The sequence below is a fragment of the Heptranchias perlo genome, chromosome 7 (genome assembly GCF_035084215.1).
Source record: "Heptranchias perlo isolate sHepPer1 chromosome 7, sHepPer1.hap1, whole genome shotgun sequence".
Taxonomy (NCBI): domain Eukaryota; kingdom Metazoa; phylum Chordata; class Chondrichthyes; order Hexanchiformes; family Hexanchidae; genus Heptranchias; species Heptranchias perlo.
This window is the reverse complement of record NC_090331.1, coordinates 47,233,034-47,257,991: the sequence shown is the minus strand read 5'-3', so window position 1 is coordinate 47,257,991 and position 24,958 is coordinate 47,233,034. Positions and strand designations below refer to the sequence as shown.

The 24,958-nt window shown below is 39.8% G+C and overlaps 2 protein-coding genes across 8 annotated transcripts in view; one reads left to right on the top strand and one right to left on the bottom strand.

Moving 5' to 3' along the window:
* Nucleotides 1–10,339, bottom strand: part of prpf40a (PRP40 pre-mRNA processing factor 40 homolog A) — a 51,789-nt gene extending 41,450 nt beyond the window's left edge. Inside the window, exons 1-5 of one of the 3 annotated variants that reach the window (XM_067987447.1) lie at nt 9,933–9,976; nt 6,270–6,312; nt 1,438–1,515; nt 1,206–1,346; nt 993–1,076 (exon numbers count right to left, since the gene is read on the bottom strand). In XM_067987447.1, the coding sequence (XP_067843548.1) occupies nt 993–1,076; nt 1,206–1,346; nt 1,438–1,515; nt 6,270–6,312; nt 9,933–9,961 (375 nt within the window). In that variant the 5' untranslated portion in view covers nt 9,962–9,976. Of the gene's footprint in view, nt 1–992; nt 1,077–1,205; nt 1,347–1,437; nt 1,516–6,269; nt 6,313–9,932; nt 9,977–10,261 lie in introns of those variants that run through there. The other 2 variants (XM_067987448.1, XM_067987449.1) reach the window with 2 other exon arrangements.
* A 157-nt stretch (nt 10,340–10,496) lies between these two features.
* The window catches only part of arl6ip6 (ADP-ribosylation factor-like 6 interacting protein 6), a 30,879-nt gene continuing 16,417 nt past the window's right edge, over nt 10,497–24,958 (top strand). For 4 of the 5 annotated variants that reach the window (XR_010963423.1, XR_010963424.1, XR_010963421.1 and 1 more), the window contains exons 1-4: nt 10,497–10,994; nt 11,136–11,189; nt 11,267–11,399; nt 23,239–23,415. Coding sequence is in view for 1 of the 5 variants with exons in the window: in XM_067987446.1 (XP_067843547.1) it covers nt 10,664–10,994; nt 11,136–11,189; nt 11,267–11,399 (518 nt within the window). In the remaining 4 variants the exon portion in view is untranslated. The remainder of the gene's footprint in view (nt 10,995–11,135; nt 11,190–11,266; nt 11,400–23,238; nt 23,416–24,958) is intronic. The other variant, XM_067987446.1, reaches the window with a different exon arrangement.

Genomic DNA, 24,958 nt, shown 5'->3' with positions numbered 1-24,958 from the left:
GAACAGAGAGACAACTTGTTACCAGGGGTGGGGGGAAAGAGGAGGAGAACCACTGTTGCAGGTAGGGGGATATCTATGGTTCCACTTCGGAGCAGGATGCTTGCTGTCAGACTTAGCACATTTAAAAAAAGGCTATTGTACATATTGGAAATAAAAGCTTAAGATTCGTTAAGATCAGAGTTGAAAAATAGACCAAATGTCTTCAAATAAGTAATTTCAATAAGAGAGCAACTGTACAAAAAATTATACACATACTATTAGCCAAGAAGTACCAAGAAGACTTTTTGCTTGCTTTTGCTGGTGAAATAAAGGAAACAATATGTAATCTCAAGTGCAGCTGCTGTTGGTAATCATCAGTTATTTATCAAGAATTAGCAAGAATATTCTGTAGAGTTTTTCTTCCTAACTTGCAAAGGAAGTTTTTTAAAAACAATGCTACTTTCATACAGTTTGTTTCTTTTAATTTGTAGTTCTCGAAACAAAATTATGTAACATGTAATATAATAAAGGTGCAGTTTAGGCTGCATATGGTACACAAACTATGCAAAAAAAAATGATTCACTTAATGGAAGTGAACAGAATCACTATATAGCAGATATTGTTTAGAATTTGCTGGTTCTAGTGAACTCAACTGCAGAGCTTGATATTATGAGTGCTCGAATACTGAAATGGTATTAGTGGGAAGATGTCGCTCAGGGCATTTGCACAATGCCTCCAAGCACCCCTATTGCCAACCATGGTTCCAAATCTCTCTGCACCCACTTAAACGTACCCTGAAGATGTACTGTTTCTGCAAAAAAAAATTTGCAAAGAGTCAGATGAATCTACAACCGTACTATATTTGGTGACAATTCCATAGAATAATAGTTCTTTGAAAGATAAAGAGCTAAGAGGGGGAGAGTAATGGAATGGAGAGTAGAAATAACCTGTCTTATTTTGTTAGATATTTGAAGCGGGTATCAACAAACACCATAAAAATAAAGATGTTTTACCGGAGGTGCAGTTGCTTGTATGGGGGCAGTTGGCATACGAGACATCATCATTCCTGCCATCATGGGAGGCATCATTCCTGGCATCTTAAAAATATAAAATAGGTAAAGAGTTTATAACATTTACATTTACGGCATTTACCCAAAAGAATGACTAAATTTTCAGACCAACTATAACATGCCTTGGGGCGATTCACTGTACCACAAAAAAGTTACCTGTCCCATTGGTGGTCCAGCCATTGGAGGAATCATTGGTGGCATCATACCTGGTGGCAAAGGTGGCATATTTGGTGGTCTCTGGCCAATGGGTGGCATGCCCATAGGTGGAAACGGTGGAGGCATACCAGGCGGTCCCATCTTATGAAAAAGGCATTGATATATTTTATCATTAATATTACAAAACAAAAAAACCCACCTGCAGCTAACACCGCCTTGCAGCAATACTTACAAATGGTGGTGGAATCATAGGAGGAGCATTTGCAAAAGATGCTGGTTGTCCTGGTCCATTTGATGTATCCGATGTTGACTGATATAAAACAAAACAAGATCAATTATGCACATTTATATGCGAAATAAATCGACATAGCATGACTTTAAAACCACAAACTACATGTCAACAAAAAATTAAAAATCAGTTTCACTGGATTATGTCTGATTACATCACTGCTTATTTCCTTGATGTCCACAAAATGACCATTTCCCCTGGTCATTGACACTGTAAGCCGAAATGCTCACTATTGTTAGTGTAATCTGTGCACTGCCCGAGGGGTGGTGGAGGCAGATTCAATCATGGCCTTCAAAAAGGAACTGGATAAGTAGTTGAAAGGAAAATATTTGCAGGGCTACAGGGGAAGGGCAGGGGAGGGGAGTGGGGCTAGCTGGATCGCTCTTGCATAGAACCGGCGTGGGTTTGATGGGCCGAATGGCCTCCTTCCATGCTGTAACCTTTCTATGATTCTAATCAGTCTGCAATACCTTCATTAGCTTACTGTGCAAAATTTCCACTGTAATCCACAAAGTGGCAGTCAAATGACTGGCTCAATGAAGCACTGCAGTCAACCTGCGTTACAGGTATACAACAAACTCACAAAAGCCACTTTCAAGGTATCTAACTGCTGCAATGAATGAAAGAACTGTCTAAATGTGATGGTTTATAAAGTCGCTGCTCATTATCATGAGCATTTTATTTTTGGCAAAACATGGTTTTGAACTAACACTTGAGTATGGGGCAATAATTCTGCAGGTTTCAAAGTTGTCTGCAGAATTCCTCTAATCCTGCCAACAGGTGTACAGTATCGCTAAACTGAAGTGAGACTAAAGTGAAACTAAATTTTGAAAATCGCTGGATAATTAGAGCATTAGCTAACAGATTAAAAAAGTTTTCTGACAATATAAAAAAACATACTGGACCTAATGCAATAAATAAACTCAAAGGGGTTTGCATTTATCCTTTTCTCATCTTTTAACTTTAAGAACATAAGAACATAAGAACATAAGAAATTGGAGCAGGAGTAGGCCAATCGGCCCCTCGAGCCTGCTCCGCCATTCAATAAGATCATGGCTGATCTGATCCCAACCACAAATCTAAAGAACACAAGAAGTCGGAGCAGGACCCGGCCACATAGCCCCTGGGCCCTCTCCGCCACCCACAGGGCATTGACCGATCCGAACTCAGCTTCATGTCCAATTTCCTGCCCGCTCCCCATAACCCCTAATTCCCTTTACTTCTAGGAAACTGTCTATTTCTGTTTTAAATTTATCTAATGATGTAGCTTCCACAGCTTCCTGGGGCAGCATATTCCACAGACCTACCACCCTCTGAGTGAAGAAGTTTCTCCTCATCTCAGTTTTGAAAGAGCAGCCCCTTATTCTAAGATTATGCCCCCTCGTTCTAGTTTCACCCATCTTTGGGAACATCCTTACCGCATCCACCCGATCAAGCCCCTTCACAATCTTATATGTTTCAATAAGATCGCCTCTCATTCTTCTGAACTCCAATGAGTAGAGTCCCAATCTACTCAACCTCTCCTCATATGTCCGCCCCCTCATCCCCGGGATTAACCGAGTGAACCTTCTAGCACAATTAAATCAGGTATGAGGCCACTTACACTCTACTGCAACTGGTACCAGCCAAGTACACTTGGATGAGCTTTAATTTAACAGTCCTAGGAGAAGTCCCTGCTAAGTCCAATCAAAGAATAACCCATAGAAGAGCGGAGAACTAATGAGTAATATGGGACGGGTAGAGTCCTGTAGGCTGACCACTCAAGTTTTGCATTTTGCTTCGCATCACAAGGATTGTAGTGTATCAAGCAGAAGGCCCACTACCTTCTCTGGGCAACTAGGAATGGGCAATAAATGCGTCCCTGCCAGCACCGCCCACAATAAAAACACAATATCCTTTCAAGACTTCATTCTATCTCAATTTCAAAGATGCTTTAAGTGTTTCTGGAGAAGATGGCACTAAACATGACCATAGCCTCGAAGAGCCCCCCTCACCCTCATCTGATTTGGCCTGGCTCTCCCAGGACCCCCCCCCCAACTTGAGCTCTGTTGTCTCATTTGTCACTCTAGGTACAGTCATTTAGATGGTACGATCTTGGAAACAAATTCAAGCTGGATCTTAGTAGTCTGATGGGATTAAAATTTCAAAATTTTGTAGCAAAAGAGATCCTGAAAGCAATCAGCCATCTCCTTATCCATATTAACCAGCCCAGATGGGTTCAACAACTGCTATGTCCCAATTCTGCTGCTTCTTCATTAACAAGTAATCAAATTATCACAGCCACAGTATATCAATACAGATCCTAATTATCAAGCTATACAAAATTCACATGACAAAAAATATTAAAAACACACAGCTGACTATCACAGTTCAGTGATCAAAGTTGCTGACAGGTTTTCTGAGTGATCCATCAACGTTGCAAGAAAAACCTCTGGTATGCACTTCCCCATGCCGCAAAAACTGTATTAAGCAAGTATGGTAGTGTAGTGGTTATGTTACTGGACTAGTAAATTTTTGTCTTTGTATGATAGCACCAAGCAAGAGCCCCTCAGGGAAACATGTTTGGCCCTACTCTTAAAATCAAATAATTAACCAAATCATTGAAGGCAGATTAGATTGATTTGGATAAGGGTGGATGAACAATATCTTCATTAATTAGATGACCAAATCAATTGAGCATGGCCCTATTTTTCCAATATTGAAGTCTATATCTCCTCAGTGATGTGATACTATAGCCCTATTGGCACAGTCCAGAGAAAACCGACTTCTTCTTCCTAAATTTAGTAAAGTCTAAAAGGCTATGAGACTTTGGACCTGATAAGGATGGGCTACTCTATGCCAGTGTTGACTCACTCTACAAAAGAAATGTGGCTCGATTGTTGGTCTTCCTCAAGATAATGATCAGCACCAAAAGAATTGTTGGTGTAAGCCAGACCGCTATGTCTACACAAGGAAAACAAGCTGCTACACTTGAAACTCAATATTCTGCAACAACCCAAAAAACCTGCACAAAATGCCAGTGGCAAGTATTCACCATTGCTTCCATCAATTCTGCCCCATATGTGCAAAAGGTTAAAGCTGGAGCTACTCATCAATTGTTGCAGCTGCCATTAAACCACAGAAAAACTGTTGTCCATTGTTACCAACATAATTTCTTGAAGTCTTTCTATACTCCCAACAATCACCAGGAACAAATTTATAACCTCTATCGCTCTCACAGTTTTTACTGGCTCACTATATGCTACCTACAAAAACCTACCTTTACAGAAAATCAGATGGATAACATAAAAGAACCTATGGGAACAAGGGCTATCAATTTCTGACATCAGTGTCATATTCACCTGGTATAAGATCAGAACTTCAACCAATCCATCTTACAATTAATTAACACTTTTTATATGACCTCTTCCCTTCCACAGCAAAATAAATAGAAATGAACTGTGCTTCTCCTCCCTGCCTTCATTTACTGGAGATCTAGTCGATGCAGTTAAAGAAAATATTAGTCGTTAGTATGAACATTTTCCCACAAGGAAGAGGAGAACACCAAAATTCGGACCATATTAAAACTTTTACCTGAACCTGCAATTGCTCAAGTACTCTCCATCTCCCTCTCCTCCTTAAAAGCCACTTTTTTGACTGAGATTTTGGTCACCCCTCCTAATCTTTCCTTCTTTGGCTCAGTGTCCATTTTTCTTTATGCCTCTGTTAAGTACCTTAACATGTTTTTCTACATTAAAGGCGCTATACAAATGCTCATTGATGTTGTGAAGTATATTCATTTAATACTAACCTACATAAACCAACAAAAATTTTAAATAAAAATGCATAAATACAAAAGGACTTTTGACCTGGTAACGATTACTTAATTTGACCCACTTGCAAGGGCCAAATCAATAGCATTGTAATAAAACCGTCATAATAACTATTTCTATTTCATTGTAACAGCCTTACTGCAAAGCAATGTAAACTATAACTGACAAATAATTGGGGGGGGGTGGGTGGTGGTGGTTGAACAAACACTTCTTGCGTTGATAGATATCCTTCTATTTCTATATAAGTATCCATCAGTTCAAAAGATTACACCTTTCCACTCTTGACCTACTCATATTATAATACATTGGTTTATAACAGCTGCTTTATTTTGTGATGAATCAGTATGTAAAATGGAGGCATGAAAACTTGATTAAAAATCTCCCCATAACTCTCACAAATAATCCAAACATTATTCTTAAATTGATAATTTTCTAATCATGCAGTTCAATTAATCAAAATAAATAGGTCTCCTTCTTTAGTCAGATACTAGATCGATACTGCATGTGTTGGGATCGCAAAATGATGCAGGATGGCCCCCTGGAGAGGGCCTCACACCTCAAGACTCAAGTATGCTTAGAAGCCTTCTATAACTGCTTTAACACTGACCTTAGAGGGTGCACATGACTGGTTCTCAATTCATGGGTCTCATGCACCCAGCAGGGATTCCAAAATATGCTTGCCGGATTCACTAAGGCTACATTGGGATTGCCTCCAGGTGCACAAGACTCCCATATTGGGAACTGGCAACACAAGAACCCTTGAAGGTCAATGTAAAAGCAGCTTGAGTTACACTGCATTGATGTAAACAGACTTCCAGTCACTGATGTGGCTGTGATCTTAGGAGGGTTCCCATGATCTGGAATACAAATCCAAATACATTGAGGCAGAGGAAAACTGAAGATTAAAAATTCTGAGAGAGACTTCATTGAAAGTTATCAGTATTAAAACGAAAAGAAACCCACCACATCAAAGTAAACTCTCCAAAACTTCAGGAACGGTGTAGAGCTTCATCAAGCGAAGGTAAAACAAAAGCAAACAAAAGAACTAATAAGAGATGAATAACTTAAAGAAATCTGAAAGAAGCGCAGCACAGGCAGAGGTAAATTTATTAAAGGAGAACACCTAAGAGGATTCAAAGTTCCAGGGGACAGTTGATAAAAGCTAAACTGACTTGCGATGACCAAAAGTTAATGGCTGCCACTCAGATCAGCCAGAATTAAAAAGATCATCTGAGGGTAGCAAAAATTAAAAGCACAGCCAGGAATTACCTATGAACGACTACTTCCTCCAAGTATTCACAAGGGAGGACATGAGCAACGTGCCCTCCCCAAACAGGTAAACCAGGGAAAAATTAATAACTTTGATATAAATGAAATGGAAGTTCTGGAAAGGCTAAAAAAAACCCCCAATAAATCCCCAGAATTGAAAAGAAATGAAGAAAGAATTTGATTTGTCTAGCGCCTTTCATAACTTCACTAAGTTAGGAGGGACAGTAAGTAGTGCCGCCAGGAGCAGGAAGTTGCAAAAGGACATGGACAGATTAAGTGAGTGGGCAAAACTATGGCAAATGGAGTTCAACATCGGCAAGTATGAGGCCATCCACTTTGGACCCAAGAAAGATAAATAGGAGTATTTTCTAAATGATGAGAAACTAGGGACTGTAGAGGTGCAAAGATTCAGGAGTCCAAGTACACAAATCATTAAAAGCCAGTGGACAGGTACAAAAAGCAATCAAAAAGGTTAATGGAATGTTGGCCTTTATCTCAAAGGGGTTGGAATACAAAGAGGAGGAAGCTATGCTTCAGTTTTACGGAGCCTTGGTCAGACCCCATCTGGAGTACTGTGTTCAGTTCTGGGCACCACATCTTAGGAAGGATATATTAGACTTGGAAGGGGTGCAGCGCAGATGAACCAGAATTATACCAGGGCTTAAAGTGTTAAATTATGAAGACAGGTTGCATAAACTTGCCTTGTATTCTCGAGTATAGGAGATTGCAGGGTGATCTAAACAAGGTGTTTAAAATGTTAAAAGGATTTGATAGGGTAGATACGGAGAAACTATTTCCTCAGGTAGGGAAGCATGAGCAAGGGGACATTATAAAATTAGATCTAGGCCTTGCAGGAGCGAAATCAGGAAGCACCTTTGCACACAAAGGGTAGTAAAAATTTAGAACTCTCTCCCCAAAAGGCTGTGGATGCTAGAACAATTGGAGCTTTCAAGACCGAGATAAATAGATTTTTGTACGGTAAGGGTATCAAGGGATATGGAGCAAAGACGGGAAAATGGAGTTGAGGTGCAAATCAGCATGCCATGACCTAATTGAATGGCGGAGCAGGCCTGAGGTGCTGACTGGCCTACTTCTGTTCCTATGTTCCTCAAGACGTCCCAAAGTGCTTTACAGCCAATGAGGTACTTTTGAAGTGTAGTCACTTTGGTAATGTAGGGAAACACAGCAGCAAGGCCTAACAAACAACCATGAGATAATGATCAGATTTTTAGTGATGTTGGTTGAGGGATAAATATTGGCCAGGACACCAGGGTAAATGCCCCTATTCTTCTTTGAATAGTGCCATGGGATCTTTTACATCCCCATGTTGGGGGCAGGCGGGGCCTCGGTTTAATGTTTCATCCGAAAGAGGGATGAAGGAGACTCGGAAGATTTGTGAGGCACTGACAATCGCTATGAGGAAGTCACTAGAGAGGTACAGTAGATTAGAAACTGGCCAATATGGTCTCCATATTCAAAAATGGCAACAAATCAAAAACAAGCAACTTTACACCAATCAGTCTTACTTCAAATGTGAGTAAAATAATTGAATCTATTATCAAGAGTAAACTTGAAGATTATGTGCACAATAACAACTTAGTAAACAGTAGTCCAGGTGGAGTAAGAAGGGGAAGATCCTGCCTGACCTACCTCCTTGACTTCTTTAAGCTGGTGAGATTCTAAGTGGACTGTACCAAGCCGTACAAAGTTTACATACATTTCTGAATGGCAAACAAAAGGCTATTAGTTGGTATCAAAGCTGTGGGAAATTCCAAGTAAATCTTGGGTGTGGATAACAAATTGGCTGAAGGGTAGAAAATGGGTACTTGTTAAGGACATTATGTCAAGGCGGGTTAGGGAGTACTGAGTGGGGGACCCCAGGGATCAGTGTTGGGACTGCTACTGTTTGGAATTTATATCAATGACTTGGACTCAGGAACCCAATGAAAGCTGGTTACATTTGTAGATGATCTCAGATACATGCATGATATTTAAAGGCATATCTTGAAAATTATATTAAATTAAATCATAGCATTGCATAGAAATCACAACCTGGAAACAGGCCATTGGGCCCAAATAGTCTGTGTTGTTGTTCGCTAGAGTACAAGAGGTCACAAGCTTAATCTAGGAAATGGCAAATATAGGACACATATCAGGAAGTTGTTCACAATGAATGATCAACACTTTGAATGGACTCCTGGATACAGCAGTGGAGGCAAAAACCCTGAAATAATTTAAGAACCAATTGGATGTTGCACTGGAGAGATTTTCAGGCCATTCTGGATGGATGGTCGAATGGCCTTCTTCATCTGCAAATATTGTGTGAAAAGTAGAGTATAAATGGATCCTTGAGATGTCTGTAATTATACTCTGCTTTTCAGTGTACTGGCTTACAGTCCAGTGTACAGCAAAATGTTGGGCAATATCTTAATAAAGTTTTTGGTCTGATTCATTGAACTGGTACATATCTGATATCTAAGAATACTGAATACAACAACCACCTGCATTTATATAGTGCCTTTAACACAGTAAAACATCCCAAGGCACTTCACAGGAGCATAATCTGACTAAAACTGACACCAAGCCATGAGACATAAGAGCAGGTAACCAAATGCTTGGTCAAAGAGGTAGGTTTTTAAGTCAAGTCTTAAAGGAGAGAGAGTAGAGAGGCAAAGAGGTTTGTGGAAGGAATTCCAGAGCTTAGGGCCTAGACAGCTGAAGGCAGGGCTGCCAATGGTGGGGCAAAGGAAGTGGGGGATATACAAGAGGCCACAGTTGGAGGAATGTACATTTCAAACAATTATATGCAAACTATGATACTCACAGTCTACATATATATGCAATGACTACATTTAGTTGTACATTTACCTACCGTATTGTATTTTATATACATTATAAATATGTAGCCCAATTGTGTATTTGTTCAGTACAGTAAGATATTAATTTAGAATGTGTACACAAAGCTTATTACTTAGCATCAGTAAACTTAATAGTTTGAATCATATTAATTACATGATTTATTTTCATCCATTTTAATTTGCCATTATTAGCTTTATCTCTAATTTTCCCCTCAAACCATACAGAACTATAATGAATTAATTTTGAACACATTGTACAATAATTTGCCATTGGGCTGTAGCAGGTTTCAGATTGTGAATATCTGCACATCTTGCTTTGCCACTTTATGACATCACCTGGACCCTCAGCTCTTTACTGATCTCCGGGGAATCACTCTGCAGGTTATTGTGTGCACGTCGCCTTGCTAATATTTGTATTTTCACTTATTACAAAATAAACTGCAAAAGAAACGTTTCAAACTACTGTGTAGAAATGTGATCAAGATCAAGTTAAACTGACTCCGATTTCCTCCAGATTTTTCCATTCATTATCAATCATACGAAACCGGTTCAACGCTTTTTAAACTCCGAAGCGCCGCACCCGTACAGCCGAATGGATGAATGGAGACACCGAGCGAGTAGCCGGGGGCTCAAGTGCGGCCTCCTCACTCCCTGCGATCCACCCGCCTCTCACAACACGCGCCGACATTTCAGGTCGCTGTGCGGCCCAGTCACAGAAAGGAAGCCGGGCCGACTGCAGCTCCGCGGGCTTTGGTGGAAGAGCGACCCGAACCCCCGGTTCAGCGCTAACAATGGCCTCGCTGTGCGCGCTCGAGCTCCCGCACTCACCATGTTCTCGCTCCGCTCCGGCGCGGCCCTGACGACGCGCAGCAGCAACGCGCGATCCGACTGGCTCAGCTCGGCGGGGTAAAGGGCAAAGGGCACAACTTTGCCGCGCAACCTAACATGAAACATCACTCCCCAGATTGACGTCGCGGTTCATCAATCAGGTGCCGGAACTGTTCCGACCGCCGACCTCTCGATTGGACAGGGTTCCGAACGTCACAGACAGGAGGCGGGACTTTCAGCAGCAGGTTAGATTGGCCCTGAGCTGACGCGCAGTGTAAGAGCGGGAGGAAGGTGCGGTAACGGTCAGTGCCGGGCGGGGCCACCGATTTAACGTTTACATCGGCCGCCGGCGCTGCCTCCTGCTGTCGGGAGGGTTCGGACAATAATTTAAAACATTTTCCAATGCCTCGGTTAGTGAAGGGGACCAAAGCCCCGACGCTGCCCGCCCCGCCTCCCGTTGCCTGGGACGAGGTTGGAGGCGAGGTGTCCCATAGGCTGGCGGAAGAACTGATGGAAGTCGACCCGCCCGCTGGTCATGGACAGAAAGATTTCGTTAACGCCGCGGTGTCGGTGCAGAGTAACACGACGAGGCAAAGCCGAGTGCTGGCGTCGCCGGCGTACGTTAATTCCGGGAGTAAGAAGTGGCCGGCCCGACTCTGTTCGATGTTGTGCTGCATCATAATGATATCGTTGGTTGCATTTCTTCTAGCGATTATGTACATAATCTTCAAAGGTATGGAGTGTTAAACTACTGATTCATTGCATCGTCCGTGTAAACCTTAAAGTAAAACTTCGCACACGTTAGACTCCTAATTTAGATAAGTAATGTTCAACTTTGTCTCTTTTTTTAAAATGGTCTGAATTGTGGTTGCAGATTTACGTTGGGATAAAGAAAAGAGTGAAGGTGGTGTCAGGACCGGTATTTTAGGTAATGTCACTTTGAAATGGACACTTATTTTTAAATATATGTGGGCAGTGTTTACAGTTGAACTTTGCTCGTTTCAGGTCTTTGGAGTTCATTGATTTTGGCCTTGGTGGCTGGCTTGTCATGTTGCAGTTTCTCATGGACATTGACGTATTTTGATTCATTTGAACCTGGGATGTTTCCACCAACACCTCTGTCGCCCGCTCGATTTAGGTAAGTCATGTTTTTAATATTTTAAATAAATATGGATTTGATGTTTGACCTATAATAACGGATACAAACTAGCTGATTTACTGATGCAGTTATAGTCTCAGTCTAGGATAGGTAGAGACAGAGCATGATTCGAGGCCAGCAACACCCCTATAATATTGCCAGGTTATGAATTACAATCTGTACTCATAAGATGATTCATGCACTGACTGAACCTGATGTTGCATAGCCTTGGTGTCATGTTTGACCTTTTGCTGAGCTTTTCATACCTTGTGTTTGTATCATCAAGACGACCTTTGATGTTGTTCTGCTCTGCCCATACCTTACCCTACTGCTGCCCCAATCCTCACCCATGGCTTCACCATTTCCAGGCTGAACTCTGCAGTGCTCCACTTGTTAACCTAAGGTCCTCCCTACACAAAATCTAACTCATCCAAAACTCTGCCACCTACATCATATCCTGCACCAAGTTCACTGTCCTTGCTGTGCTTAATTGCCCAACTATCCCCCAACATGTTGACCTTGTTTACAAATCTCATCCTACCTTTACAGCCTCATCCAGACCTATGCCCTTCATTCTTCCAATCTGGCCTCATTGGCATCCCCCCTCCTATCATTCCACCTTCGGTGGTTGAGCTTTCAGCTGTCTTGGACCAACCATCTGGGACTCTATCCTTCCAGCCTGATACCTTTCTCCTCACCTTCAGAAAGTTCCCCAAAACATACTACTTTGACCAGGCCTTCAGTCACCCACACAAAATCTTAAGAACATAAGAAACAGGAGCAGGAGTAGGCCATTCCGCCCCACGGTCTTGCTCTGCCATTCAGTAAGATCATAGCTGATCTTTGACCTCAACTCCACTTCTCCGCCCGATCCCCATATCCCTTGATTCCCCTAGAGTGCAAAAATCTATCGCTCTTAGTCTTGAATATACTCAACAACTGAGCATCCACAGCCTAAAGATTCACGACCCTCTGAGTGAGGAAATTCCTTCTTATCTCAGTCCTAAATGTCCGACCCCTTATCCTGAGACTATGTCCCCTAGTTCTAGACTCTCCAGCCAGGGGAAACATTCTCTCAGCATCTATGCTGTCAAGCCCTCTTAGAATCTTATGTTTCAATGAGATCACCTCTCATTCTTCTAAATTCCAGAGGGTATAGGCCCATTCTACTGAATCTTTCCTCATAGGACAACCCTCTCATCCCAGAAATCAATCTAGTGAACCTTCGTTGCACCCCCTCTAAGGCAAGTATATCCTTCCTTAGATAAGGAGACCAAAATTGCGCACGCTACTCCAGGTGTGGCCTCACCAAAGCCCTGTACAATTGCAGCAAGACTTCCTTACTCTTGTACTCCAACCCCTTTGCAATAAAGGCTGACATACCTTTTGCCTTCCTAATTGCTTGCTGTACTTGCATGTTAACTTTCTGTGTTTTGTGTACAAGAACACCCAAATCCCTCTGAACACCAACATTTATTAGTTTCTCACCATTTAAAAAATATTTTTCTATTTTTCCTACCAAAGTGAATAACCTCGCAATGCCCCACATTATACTCCATCTGCCACCTTCTTGCCCACTCATTTTACTTGTTGATATCCCTTTGCAGACTCTTTGCATCCTCCTCACAGCTTACTTTCCCATCTTGCTTCGTATCATCAGCAAACATGGATACATTACATTCGGTCCCTTCATCTAAGTCATTAATTTAGATTGTAAATAGCTGAGGCCCAAGCACCGATCCTTGCGGCACCCCATTAGTTACAACTTGCCAACCCAAAAATGACCTGTTTATTCGTACTCTCTGTTTTCTGTCCATTAACCAATCCTCAATCCATGCTAATATGTTACCCCCAATTACATGAGCCTTAATCTTGTGTAACAACCTCTTATGCGGCACCTTATCGAATGCCTTTTGAAAATCCAAAAATACTACATCCACTGATTTCCCCCTTATCTACCCTGCTATTCACACCCTCAAAAAACTCTGCTAGATTTGTCAAACACAATTTCCCTTTCATAAAATCGTTTTGACTCTGCCTAATCATACTATGATTTTCTAAGTGCCCTGTTACTACGTCCTTAATAGATTCTAACATTTTCCCTACTACTAATGTGAGGCTGACTGGCCTATAGTTCCCTGTTTTCTCTCTTCCCTCCTTTCTTGAATAGCGGGGTTACATTTTCTACCTTCCAGTCCACGGGGACCGCTCTAGAATCTAGGGAATTCTGGAAGATCAAAACCAATGCATCCACTATCTCTACAGCCCCCTCTTTTTAAAACCTTAGGATGTAGGCCATTTGGTCCAGGGGATTTGTCTGGCTTTTAGTCCCATTAATTTTTCTAAAACTTTTTCTTCACTAATCTTAATTACTTTAAGTTCCTCCCTCTCATTAGACTCTTGGTTCCCCTTTATTTCCGGTATGTGTTTTGTGCCTTCTACTGTAAAGACAGATACAAAATATTTGTTTAATGTCTCTGCCATTTCCTCATTCCCCATCATAATTTGCCCTGTTTCTGCCTCTATGGGACCCACATTTACTTTTGCTAATCTCTTCCTTTTTATATTCTTGTAGAAGTTCTTATCTGTTTTTATATTTCTTGCTACATTACTCTCATATTTAATTTTCTCCCTCTTTATCAATTTCTTGGTCATGTTTTGCTGATTTCTAAAACTCTCCCAATCCTCAAGCTTACTACTCTTTTTGGCAACAACCTAATCCTCTCCTTTTAATCTAATACTATCCTTAACTTCTCTAGTTAGCCATGGTTGGATCACTTTTCCAGTGGAGTTTTTAGTCCTCAAGGGTATGTATATTCATTGGGAATTATGAATTATTTCTTTTAAATGTTTGCCATTGCTTATCCCCCGTCATATCTTTTTAATCTAATTTCCCAATCTACCTTAGTCAACTCGCCCCTCATACCTACATAATTGGCCTTGTTTAAATTTAAGATCCTAGTTTCAGGCTTAACTACATCACTCTCAAACTCAATATGAAATTCGTCATATTATGATTGCTCTTCCCCAGAGGATCCTTTATTATAAGATTACTAATTAAACCAGTGTCGTTACACAATACCAGATCGAAAATAGCCTGTTCCCTAGTTGGTTCCTCAACATATTGTTCTAGAAAACTGTCTTGGATGCATTCCATGAACTTGTCCTCCAAACTACTTTTGCCAATTTGGTTTGACCAGTCTGTATGAAGATTAAGATCCCCCATGATTATTGCATTACCCTTTTTACATGCTCTAATTTCCTGATTTATACTCTGTCCAACACTAATTACTGTTAGGGGGCCTATAAACTACTCCCACTAGTGTTTTCTGCCCCTTGTTATTTCTTGGCTCCACCCATACTGGTTCTACATCCTGATTTTTTTTCTGAGCTTTGATCCTTTCTCACTACTGCCTTTATCTCATCCTTTATTATTAGGCTACCACCCTTCCTTTTCCATTTTGCCTATCTTTTCTAAAAGTCAACTATCCTGGAATATTTAGTTCCCAACCTTAGTCACCCTGCAACCACTATTAGATCAAACCCATTTATCTCTATTTGTGCGATTAATTCATCTATCTTGTTACGAATGCTTCGTGCATTCAGATACAGCGCCTCTAATTTTAACTTTTAACTTTTTTCCCCCTGATGTGACCTTTGTCACAAATGCCCTATTACCTTTGTTAAACTCTCTGTCCCTTCCTGACATACTCTGCTTGTCTTTACCCAAATTGCTACTCTGCCCTACAGCCTTGACTTTTTTTTTAGACTGATAAAATTACTCTTACCTGAACCCAACCCCCACCCCCCGCCATTAGTTTAAAGCCCTATCTGCCGCTCTAGCTATTCGATTTGCCAGGACACTGGTCTCAGCCTGGTTTAAGTGGAGTCCGTCGGAATGGAACAGCTCCCTCCTTCCCCAGTACTGCTTGTTGGCTGTTCTTGCTTCTGAAGCACCTTAGGAAGCTTTAGTACATTATAGGTGCTCAATAAGTGCAGAAAATTGCTTGTTTTTTTGTTTTTGTTAAAAGTGGTAGTTTTTTTTAATGTATATAAGTGGGTCATCTGTGGTGCTGTTCATCGTAAGTGAGGGGATGTGCTGCTTTAGAAGGAAAGGCGTCTTCTACCAAATAACGCACAATGCCCTTCATTTTTCCAATCCGGCCTCATTGGCATCCTCCCTCCCATTACAGATAGATGCAAGAACTATAGAGTGGTGATAATGGGGGACATCAATTATCCCAATATAGACTGGGACAGTAACAGTGTAAAGGACAAAGAGGGGAAGGAATTCCTGAAAAGAGAAGTGTTCAAGATAACTTTCTGGAACAGTGTGTTTCCAGCCCAACAAGGAAGGAAACTGTGCTGGATCTAGTTCTGGGGAATGAAGTAGGGCAGGTGGAGCATGTTTCAGTGGGGTAACATTTGGGGAACAGTGATCATATCATTAGGTTTGGAACAGTTATGGAAAAGGACAAGGAACAATCAAATGCGAAGATGCTTAACTGGAGGTGGGCAATTTTCAGTGAGTTCAAAATGGATCTTGCCCAGGTGGACTGGAATCAAAAATTGGTAGGCAAAACAGAAATTGAACAATGGGAGGCCTTCAAGGAGCAGGTGGTTCGGGTACAGAGTAGACTCCTCCCTATGAGGAGGGGAGGAAAGGAAAGGCATCCAAAGTTCGAGCTCCCTGGATGACTAAAGATGTAGAGATGGAACACAAAAAGGAGGCTTATGATGAATGTAAGGTTCATAATACAGTAGAGAACCAGGCTGAATACAGAAAGTACAGAGGAGATCTTAAATAAGGGAATAAGCAGGGCAAAGAGAGAATGAGACACTAGATTAGCAGCTAACAGAAGGGAACCCAAAAGTGTTTTATAAACATATAAATAGTAAAAGGGTAGTCAAAGAAAGTATGGGACTGATTCGGGATCAAAAAGATCATCTTTTTGAGGCAGAGGGCATGGCTGAGGTACTAAGTGAATACTTTGCATCTGTCTTCACTAGAGAAGAGGATGCTGCCACTGTAGCAGTAAAGGAGGAGGTAGTAGCAATGTTGGATAGGATTAAAAATAGAGGAGGTACTTAAAAGGTCTCAATACTCAAAGTAGAAAAGTCACCTGGTCCGGATGGGATGCATCCTAGGTTACTGAGGGAAGTAAGGGTGGAAGTTGCGGAGGCTCTGGCCACAATCTTCCAATCCTCCTTAGATATGGGGATGGTGCTGGAGGATTGCAAATGTTACACCCCTGTTCAAAAAAAGGGAGAGGGATAAACCCGGCAACTACAGGCCAGTCAGCCTAACGAGGTGGTGGGGAAACTTTGAGACAGTAACCTGGACAAAATGAATTGGCACTTGGAAAAATATGGGCTAATAAATGAAAGTCAGCACGGATTTGTTAAAGGAAAATTGTTTGACTAACTTGATTGAGTCCTTTGACGAAGTAAGGGAGAGGATTGATATTGTGTATATGGACTTTCAAAAGGCATTTGATAAAGTACCACATAATAGACTTGTAAGCAAATTTAAGGTCCATGGGATTAAAGGGACAGTGGCAGTGTGGATACAAAATTGGCCAGGGGACAGAAAGCAGAGAGTAGTGGTAACGGTTGTTTTTCAGACTGGGGGGATATATACAGTGGTTTCCCCAGAGGTCAGTATTAGGACCACTGCTCTTTTTGATATATATTAATGACCTAGACTTGGGTATAGAGGGCATAATTTCAAAGTTTGCAGATGATCCGAAACTTGGAAATACAGCGAATAATGTAGAGGAGAGTAACGGCTTTCAGGAGGACACAGACAGACTGGTGAAGTGGGCAGACACATGGCAGATGAGATTTAATGCAGAGAAGTGTGAAGTGATGCATTTTAGATGGAAGAATTAAGAGAGGCAATATAAACTAAATGGTACACTTTTAAAGGGGGTACAGGAACAGAGACACCTGGGGGTGCACATACACAATTCTTTGAAGGTGGCAGGACAAGTTGAGAAGACTTTTTATATAAAAAAAAAGCATATGGGATCCTGAGCTTTATTAATAGAGGCATAGAGTACAAAGGCAAGAAAGTTATGCTAAGCCTTAATAAAACACTGGTTAGGCCTCAGCTGGAGTATTGTGTTCAATTGTGGGCACCACACTTTAGGAAGGATGTCAAGGCCTTAGGGAGGGTGCAGAAGAGATTTACTAGAATGGTACCAGGGATGAGGGACTTCAGTTATGCGGAGAGACTGGAGAAGCTGGGGAAAGTTAAGGAGAGATTTGATAGAGGTGTACAAAATCATGAACAGTTTTGACAGTAAATAAGGAGAAACTGTTTCCAGTGGCAGAAGAGTCGGTAACCAGAGGACACAGATTTAAGGTGATCAGCAAAAGAACCGTAGGTGACATGAGGAAACATTTTTTTTACGCAACGAGTTGTAATGATCTGGAATGCACTGCCTCAAAGGGTGGTGGAAGCAGATTCAATGGTAACTTTCAAAAGGGAATTAGATAAATACTCGAAGGGAAAAAGTTTACAGGGCTATGGAGAAAGATCAGGGCAATGGGACTAATTGGATAGCTCTTTCAAAGAGCTGGCACAGGCACGATAGGCCGAATGGCCTCCTGTGCTGTAACCTACTATGATGCGATGAACGCATTCTGCTGAAGTGTAAACTCACTGCTGCCTTGAAATCAATGCTTGAGCCAATTAGAGGTATGGTTCCTGAGTCAGTGTTTGGTATTTTCTGTTGCTAGGGATGTTTCTGTCTATATTACAAATGACTAGTGCTTTCTTTAAAAAAAGTATCACATACTGCTAAACACAAATTTTGTGACATCACTGTCTGATGCCTGAGGTGTGATGACAATGTTTACTTCATTTAAGCTTTACCTGAATAGTTGCCCACGTGAGAAAACATGGCTGCCCCAAGAAATTGGAGGAAGAAATATTTAATTTAATTGTTTGGCAGTTACTGGTTCCTGAATGGTAGTTTTGAAAACATGAGTGATTTCATTGGTTTTGTGTGGATTGGTGATTTGTGATCGGTCGCTTTTCCTACCTGCATATATTTGAATCCATGTGGTCAAATTAATAGTTACTATTTGAACAAATCAAGAAGTGTGATGGACACTTTTTGTGTGGGTGATGCTTGGAAGTATGCATGCTTTCGCACGTACTACTGATGTGCTCAATGCATAACTTTTAATTATATAGATAATAGTTGCAGAACTATTATAGTTTTATTATTTTGTTTTTTAATTGAGAAACCAAGGTGAACAGCTAATCCCTATAATGCAGGACACTACCAATGCTAAAAAGTGAAGAAAAAGACAAGGTGAAATGAAAAGTAGTGATTTTATGTGACACTAAACTTTTTTTTTTAAAAACAAAGCTCAAAATTGTAGAAAGAAAGAAAAACTGATGTGGGTAAGTAGTTCCACAATTTTAAAGTCCAGCAAAGGAATGCATCAAAGTGGTAATATGCAGAAAGTTTAAAGGACTTGCAGAGACAATTGAAATAAAGATGTGGAAGGTATTAATGGAGAGATAGATATTGGAGATTAGAGGTGAAAGAAATGTTTTCTTGCATTAAGTCCAGAGTATGAGACGCATTTAAGAGAATTAAGAAAAGAATCCACAATTTATGCAGTCTTTAAGTTCTGTTTGTAGTTGGTTTAACCAGAAAGCAAGGAAAGAAATACAAAAGCAATTTTATTTTGCTACAGCTTTATTTTTGAAATACATGTGCAGCTTTAAAATTAGAACTGTGGAATGATGTAAATGTACCCTTTTATAACTCTGGCAAACTCGGTACTTTTTCTCCATGCAAAGTTCCACTTCCACAGGCAAGCCTATTCTCATTATCAACTGAAATGTGACCTTAAAAGCTATTAGGGATTCTGCTTCCAGCACTGTTTGTGGTAGGGCATTCTACATCCTAGCAGCCCTATGCATTTGTTTTTATTTTTAAAAAATGCGCCTAACCTCTGCCTTTTATTCTTTTGGTGATCTTAAATATATGCCCTTTAGTTATCACTTATCAAGCAGTGGAAATAGTTTTGCCTGATTTGCCCAATTTGCTCAATTTTGAACACCTCTATCAGATCTCCTCTTAACCTTTCATTTTCAAATAAAAAGTCTCTTAATCCTGGTATCATCTGAGTAAATCTCTTCTGCATCCTCTCCACTGTCTTGATGTCCTTCCTAAAGTAGAGTGCCAAAATTGAACACAGTATTCTAATTGGCCAACCAATTATTTGCAAAGGTTTAAAATGACCTCTTTGCTTTTGTAGCTTAGGAGCCCACATTTCTTTAACAGATATATCAACTAGTTCTCCCACTTCTTAAGATTTGTGCATCTGAACCCTGAGTGTCTCATTTTTAAAGTTTAATCATTTAGTGTATATGTCCTCTCCTTATTCTTCCTCCTAAAGTATTCATCACCTTTATCCCATCTGTTATGCATTATTTCAAATCCAATGAAATTTGCTCATGGTTTCTATCAAAGCAAAAGTTTGCAATGCCTGAAAAATAATTTGAAGTCCCCAAGCTGTTAATATATTCTGGAGATCATGCTGTGTGATTACAGTCTGTTAATGGGAAATTAACATTAACATTTCCTGTAGAGCGCGAGCAGGCTTCAGGTGAATAAATGCAAGGTCATCAGACCATTGGGACATACTGAGGGTGACCAGTGTCACCAGTACATGGATTAAACTGCCTTTAAAAGTACCTTGCACTTGTCTACTACTCTCTTTATATTAATTAACTGATAAACAACTCCTGCGGTTCAGTGCCAACATTTTTGAGTACTTATATAGTCATTCCCAATTTATGTTTATAAACCATTTTTAAAAATGTGATGAAATTACTATGCACATGGTGAAATATTAATTAGGGCTATTTACAGATTTCTAAATGGTAGGTGATACTTGACCAACTTTATAGAATTCATTGAAGAAACGGGGTAGATAAAGGCAATGCAGTGGATGTAGTTTCTATGGATTTTCAAAAAAACAATTGTTATGATCAAGATAAGGAATCAAGAGGAATGTGGATAGCGAAAGAGGGCAGAAGGAAAGCGTAGCAGTAAACAGATCTTTCTTGGACTGGAAAGATGTCATAAGTGATGTTCTGGAGGGGTATGTGTTGGGGCTGTTCATATTATATACTTTTGAATTCCACATATCTAGATAGAGAGAAAATAGTTAGAAGTGAAAAGAAAAAAAAATGGCAAACGCTGTAAACTAAAATAAAAACAAATCCACCAGTATTTGTCCAAATAAAATCTGGGTTTAAAAATTGGGTGCACACTTTGTCCAAACTGAAATGTAATGATGGGTTTACAGGATACTGACTGGCTTTCTGTACATCACTCATACTTTCTGAATCTTGCAAATTTACTTGTTTAATCATTTTGTGTATTTGATGCCATAATTACTCTGTAAACTGGCTTCTAAATCTCAAAATATTTTAATGCCAATTATTGCAGTTATCACAGATATTTTGATTTGATCTCTGTTGATTTGAACCGTTTGACATATATGTCCAAGTATTCTAATCAAAAATAGAAATAGTTTACAGTTTTCACTTATTTTCAGAAAAATATTAGAATGAATACTTTGTGGCTCAATAGACTTGTCCAATTGTGTTTTATAATAAACTTTTGAAATTCTGATCGGTTTAATGGTTTTGACATAATAGTGTGATTGCAAGATGCAAAGGTACGTTGCCTCAGGCTCATTGCAATAATCTGATGCTAGCTTAGGTGAAATAATCTTTCAGTTTGAGTTTGATAAATTAAATGCATAGCTTTGTAAACTGACAGTTTTCAATTACAAAATGAAGTATCCACTGCAATTATTTCTGAATAACCTAGGATATTGGAAATGTAACCTTTTTATATTAAAGCTAACTCTGGGTTTTTTATAATTGAATGCATTTGGTGTCCTAGTACATGTCAGCTTTTTTTTTAAAAATCTAAATTTTACTCTTGCCATTGGCTAGCTGATCAGAGTACATAATATGTTCTGACAGCATGAATGCTTTGAAGACATCATTAGGCAATTTATTGGTAGTGTTAAAATGGGAACTGAGATTTCACAGTTTTTTTACTTATCCATTAGACATTTTATTAGGTTGTCTGAATCAATATTGTACGTCAGAACACATTTTTAAATGTCAGAACCTTTGAAGTTGTATGCTATTGGCACAATGGCCCCGAATTTCCAAGATCGCACTTATGCAGAAATTTACATCGGTTTCTGCGCCAATCTTGCTGACAGGAACTGGCACCCAAATTTTCTGCAGATCTCCTTTGCCTACTGTAAACTATAAAATAAAGTAAAACAAGTGCAAATATAGCGCCACCCGTAGGAGTAATAGCAAAAGGGCTGCTGTCTTTTCCAATACGTCTCACTCTCAGAACCTCTTCCATTATTTTGCTGAAGAGTTATGCCCATTAGGAAGGCCATTCCAACTGCTTAGTCTTTCTGAATGCATTGGGGGATTGCGGGGGTCAGATAAATTTCGGGTGTATTGAGACTTAACAACACTTCAGTTAAGTTTAGTGCAAGTCTCGGTAAGAAAATTGGCAATAAACTCCAGAAATTTCAGCGACACCAATATCAGGTGACTTTGGGCTGTGCTGCTCCTAAATTGTTGGTCATAGATCTATACCAACACAGTGTTCACATAAATCCAGGAAAGTTGAGTGAGCTGATCTTTTGGAGGGTGGAGCTATGTAAATGAATGGCAGAAGGTGTTGGGAGGCATATCTTGGAGGCAGTGAAAATGATGGAGAAAATTTCTGTAGCAATGTTTTGACATAAAACTGGCGTAAACCAGTTACACAAGAATCTCCTCAGAAAAGTGAAGCTCTTACCAAAAAGTTCCACGAAATTCCAGGCCAATGTTTTTTGTAAGTATTAAAGTGTGTATAAATAGCCTTTTTAAAATATTTCTGCTATTAAATTTTATCCAAATAAGGAGCATAAAAATTTCATAGCACTGTTTTGCAGGTTTGCAGGAAGTAGGTTGCGAATCTTCTCAATCTGTATCCGGATTTCCTATTCCCCTCCCCCATCCCAATTTGCCACCCAACTTGATTCCTTTATTTATATTTCCAGTTATACAATATACAGAGCAGTAGCCTGTGATTATTGTATAATTTTTTAACTTTTGTTTTGGCAGTCAAATTGTATATTCGATTGTTTAGAGGCTATAATCGCATTAATTTCTGCCTTGTGTATACCCAGCCATTTCTGATGGTTTGGCTTTCATGTTTGGATACCATACTGTTAGAACTGTACCAAATGTGCACAGAAGTATGATGACACTTCAAAGGAAGCAACTTTAAAATATTTTTGATAATTTGTACTGCTGTTAGACAATCAGTTGCCACAAAGTAAATTTGAGATTTTTGTTTATCCAGTCACTACAGCTACAATTAGTTGACAAGTCTGAGAGACCACTTTAAGGGGAAAAAAAACTGTCAAATAATATCAATAATACCTATTGCAATCCTGCATTTTACCTCATTAGAAGTTGTTTCCAGTGGCGTCACTGTGTTCAAAGAATCACCGTGCTTGAATAATATAGCAGCAATTTGTCAAAGCTCAATCTGTTCACAAATGTCATTCCATATTTATAGACTAAAATCTTAAAACTGTTCTGTTTGACAGTGCGCTATAAATTAGTATGTTTTAGTTAAAAATGCAAAAGATACATTTATCAAAATAATCTTTTGATCAGCCTGACAGCACTATAAATGAAGAAATTGGGACGGATTATCCTGTGAAAATAATGGGGAGGCTAACTGGCTCACTGTTATTTCTGTGCAAATGGTAGAGTAACTTCCGGTGACCGCACATGCGCTGTTAAACACGGAAATCCAGAAGTTGCTGTACCAGATGCGACCCTCCTCCGTAAGCTGCGTGAGAATGGCATCTCGCCATTCAAATGAATGGAACAGCGTGAAGTTCCTGCACTGACCTGATGGATACGAACTAATCTGGCCAAAAAAAGGTACGTCAAGTCATTTTAAGTCTAAGCACCTTGTTAACGCTGTAGTAAGACTTGATGGCTGCCAAAAAATCTCTCTGGCACTAAAAATGAACTTTTACAAGTGTGGAGTCTCATTCCTTCAGATTTTAATTGTTGTTAGACCTTTAATTTAAAAAAAATTTTAATTTTGTCTTTTTTAACTTTCTTAATTCAATATTTTTTACCCTCTATTTCGCTTTCAATACTTGATTCACCATTGAATTCACTATTCTAACTTACACTTCCTGGTTCAGTTTCCGCATGGCTTATTAACATGCTTCAATCTGATTGGTTAAGGAGATACACAGTTGCTTGCCCCATTCACACAGGTCCCAGATGCCCTATAGAGAGTGCCACATTGGATTGAGCGCCCGATGAGAGGAACTTGCTGTGCCAAAGCCCATGTACAATCTATGGGCAGATGCAAGTCTACCAAATGGCAGGCGCCGTTCGTTCGCCGCTCACAGGAAAATTAGGCCCATTATTAACTGCTTTTCAACATATCAAACACAGTGAAAGAGCTAATACTTCTCAGTGCCTGAGATACTTGGAAGTTGTACAATGATTTGTTTATCAGTGGAAAAAATAAGTGCATTCTTTTATGTGCTTTCATTCTACATTTATTGAATTGCAAATGTAGTTTATTGAAAATGAACTTTGAGACTTCCAGGGGACATTTATGTCGCCCATCTAGAAGAAAGGCAATCAAAGTTACTGACATGCTCTCTATGAAAATAGAACAGCTACTATCAAATTTGGTTCTGGTAAATGCTTGCACTAGGGCTGAATGCTCCTTAATTCAGTTAATGTGCATACTGTTGTACTAACTTGAAACTAGATATGCAATAACCAGCTCCATACCAGCAGGTGGCACTTTTTCCCTACAATACATTAGTAATTTAGTAATGTTCAATTTCTGATTAGTTGCCAGGCCAGACTAATCTCTTTTAAAATATATCTCTGAAGTCCAGATTGTATTTGTCTCGTGCTGTACTTGTTAGAGAGATTGCTTTCAAGTGCAAACTTTTCCGGAACCTATCATGAATTAAATTTTATAAGAGTTTAATATTTTGTCTTTATTCATATATCGCAGTCTAAAATTTTCCATGCTAAAATGATGTAGGACAAAAAAAAATTTAGAATTCTCTAATTAGAACAACCTACATTTGTATAGACACCATTGCTAAGTGCTCTTAACCTAACATAGGCACTTAGCAATGACTTACCATGTTTTAAAAAAAAATTGGCTGAGAAGGGATTTTGGGTTTAATTCATATTATGATTATTGCTATGAAGTAAAATTGAGGACACGAGATTAACTTTTGAACGCAAATCAGGTGGTGATTAGGCCCATTTGCTGTAGTAGCAAAGTAGTTAACAGAATTGTGTATCTTGCATACCAGATTAGTTTGAGATAATGGGAATCATCCACCAACTCCCGAAATCTTCACACTAGTAATGTTAGATCGGCTTCCACTTCATTGAGCAAAGCAGTAAGTGCAATTAAAGAAGAAAGGTTCCACAT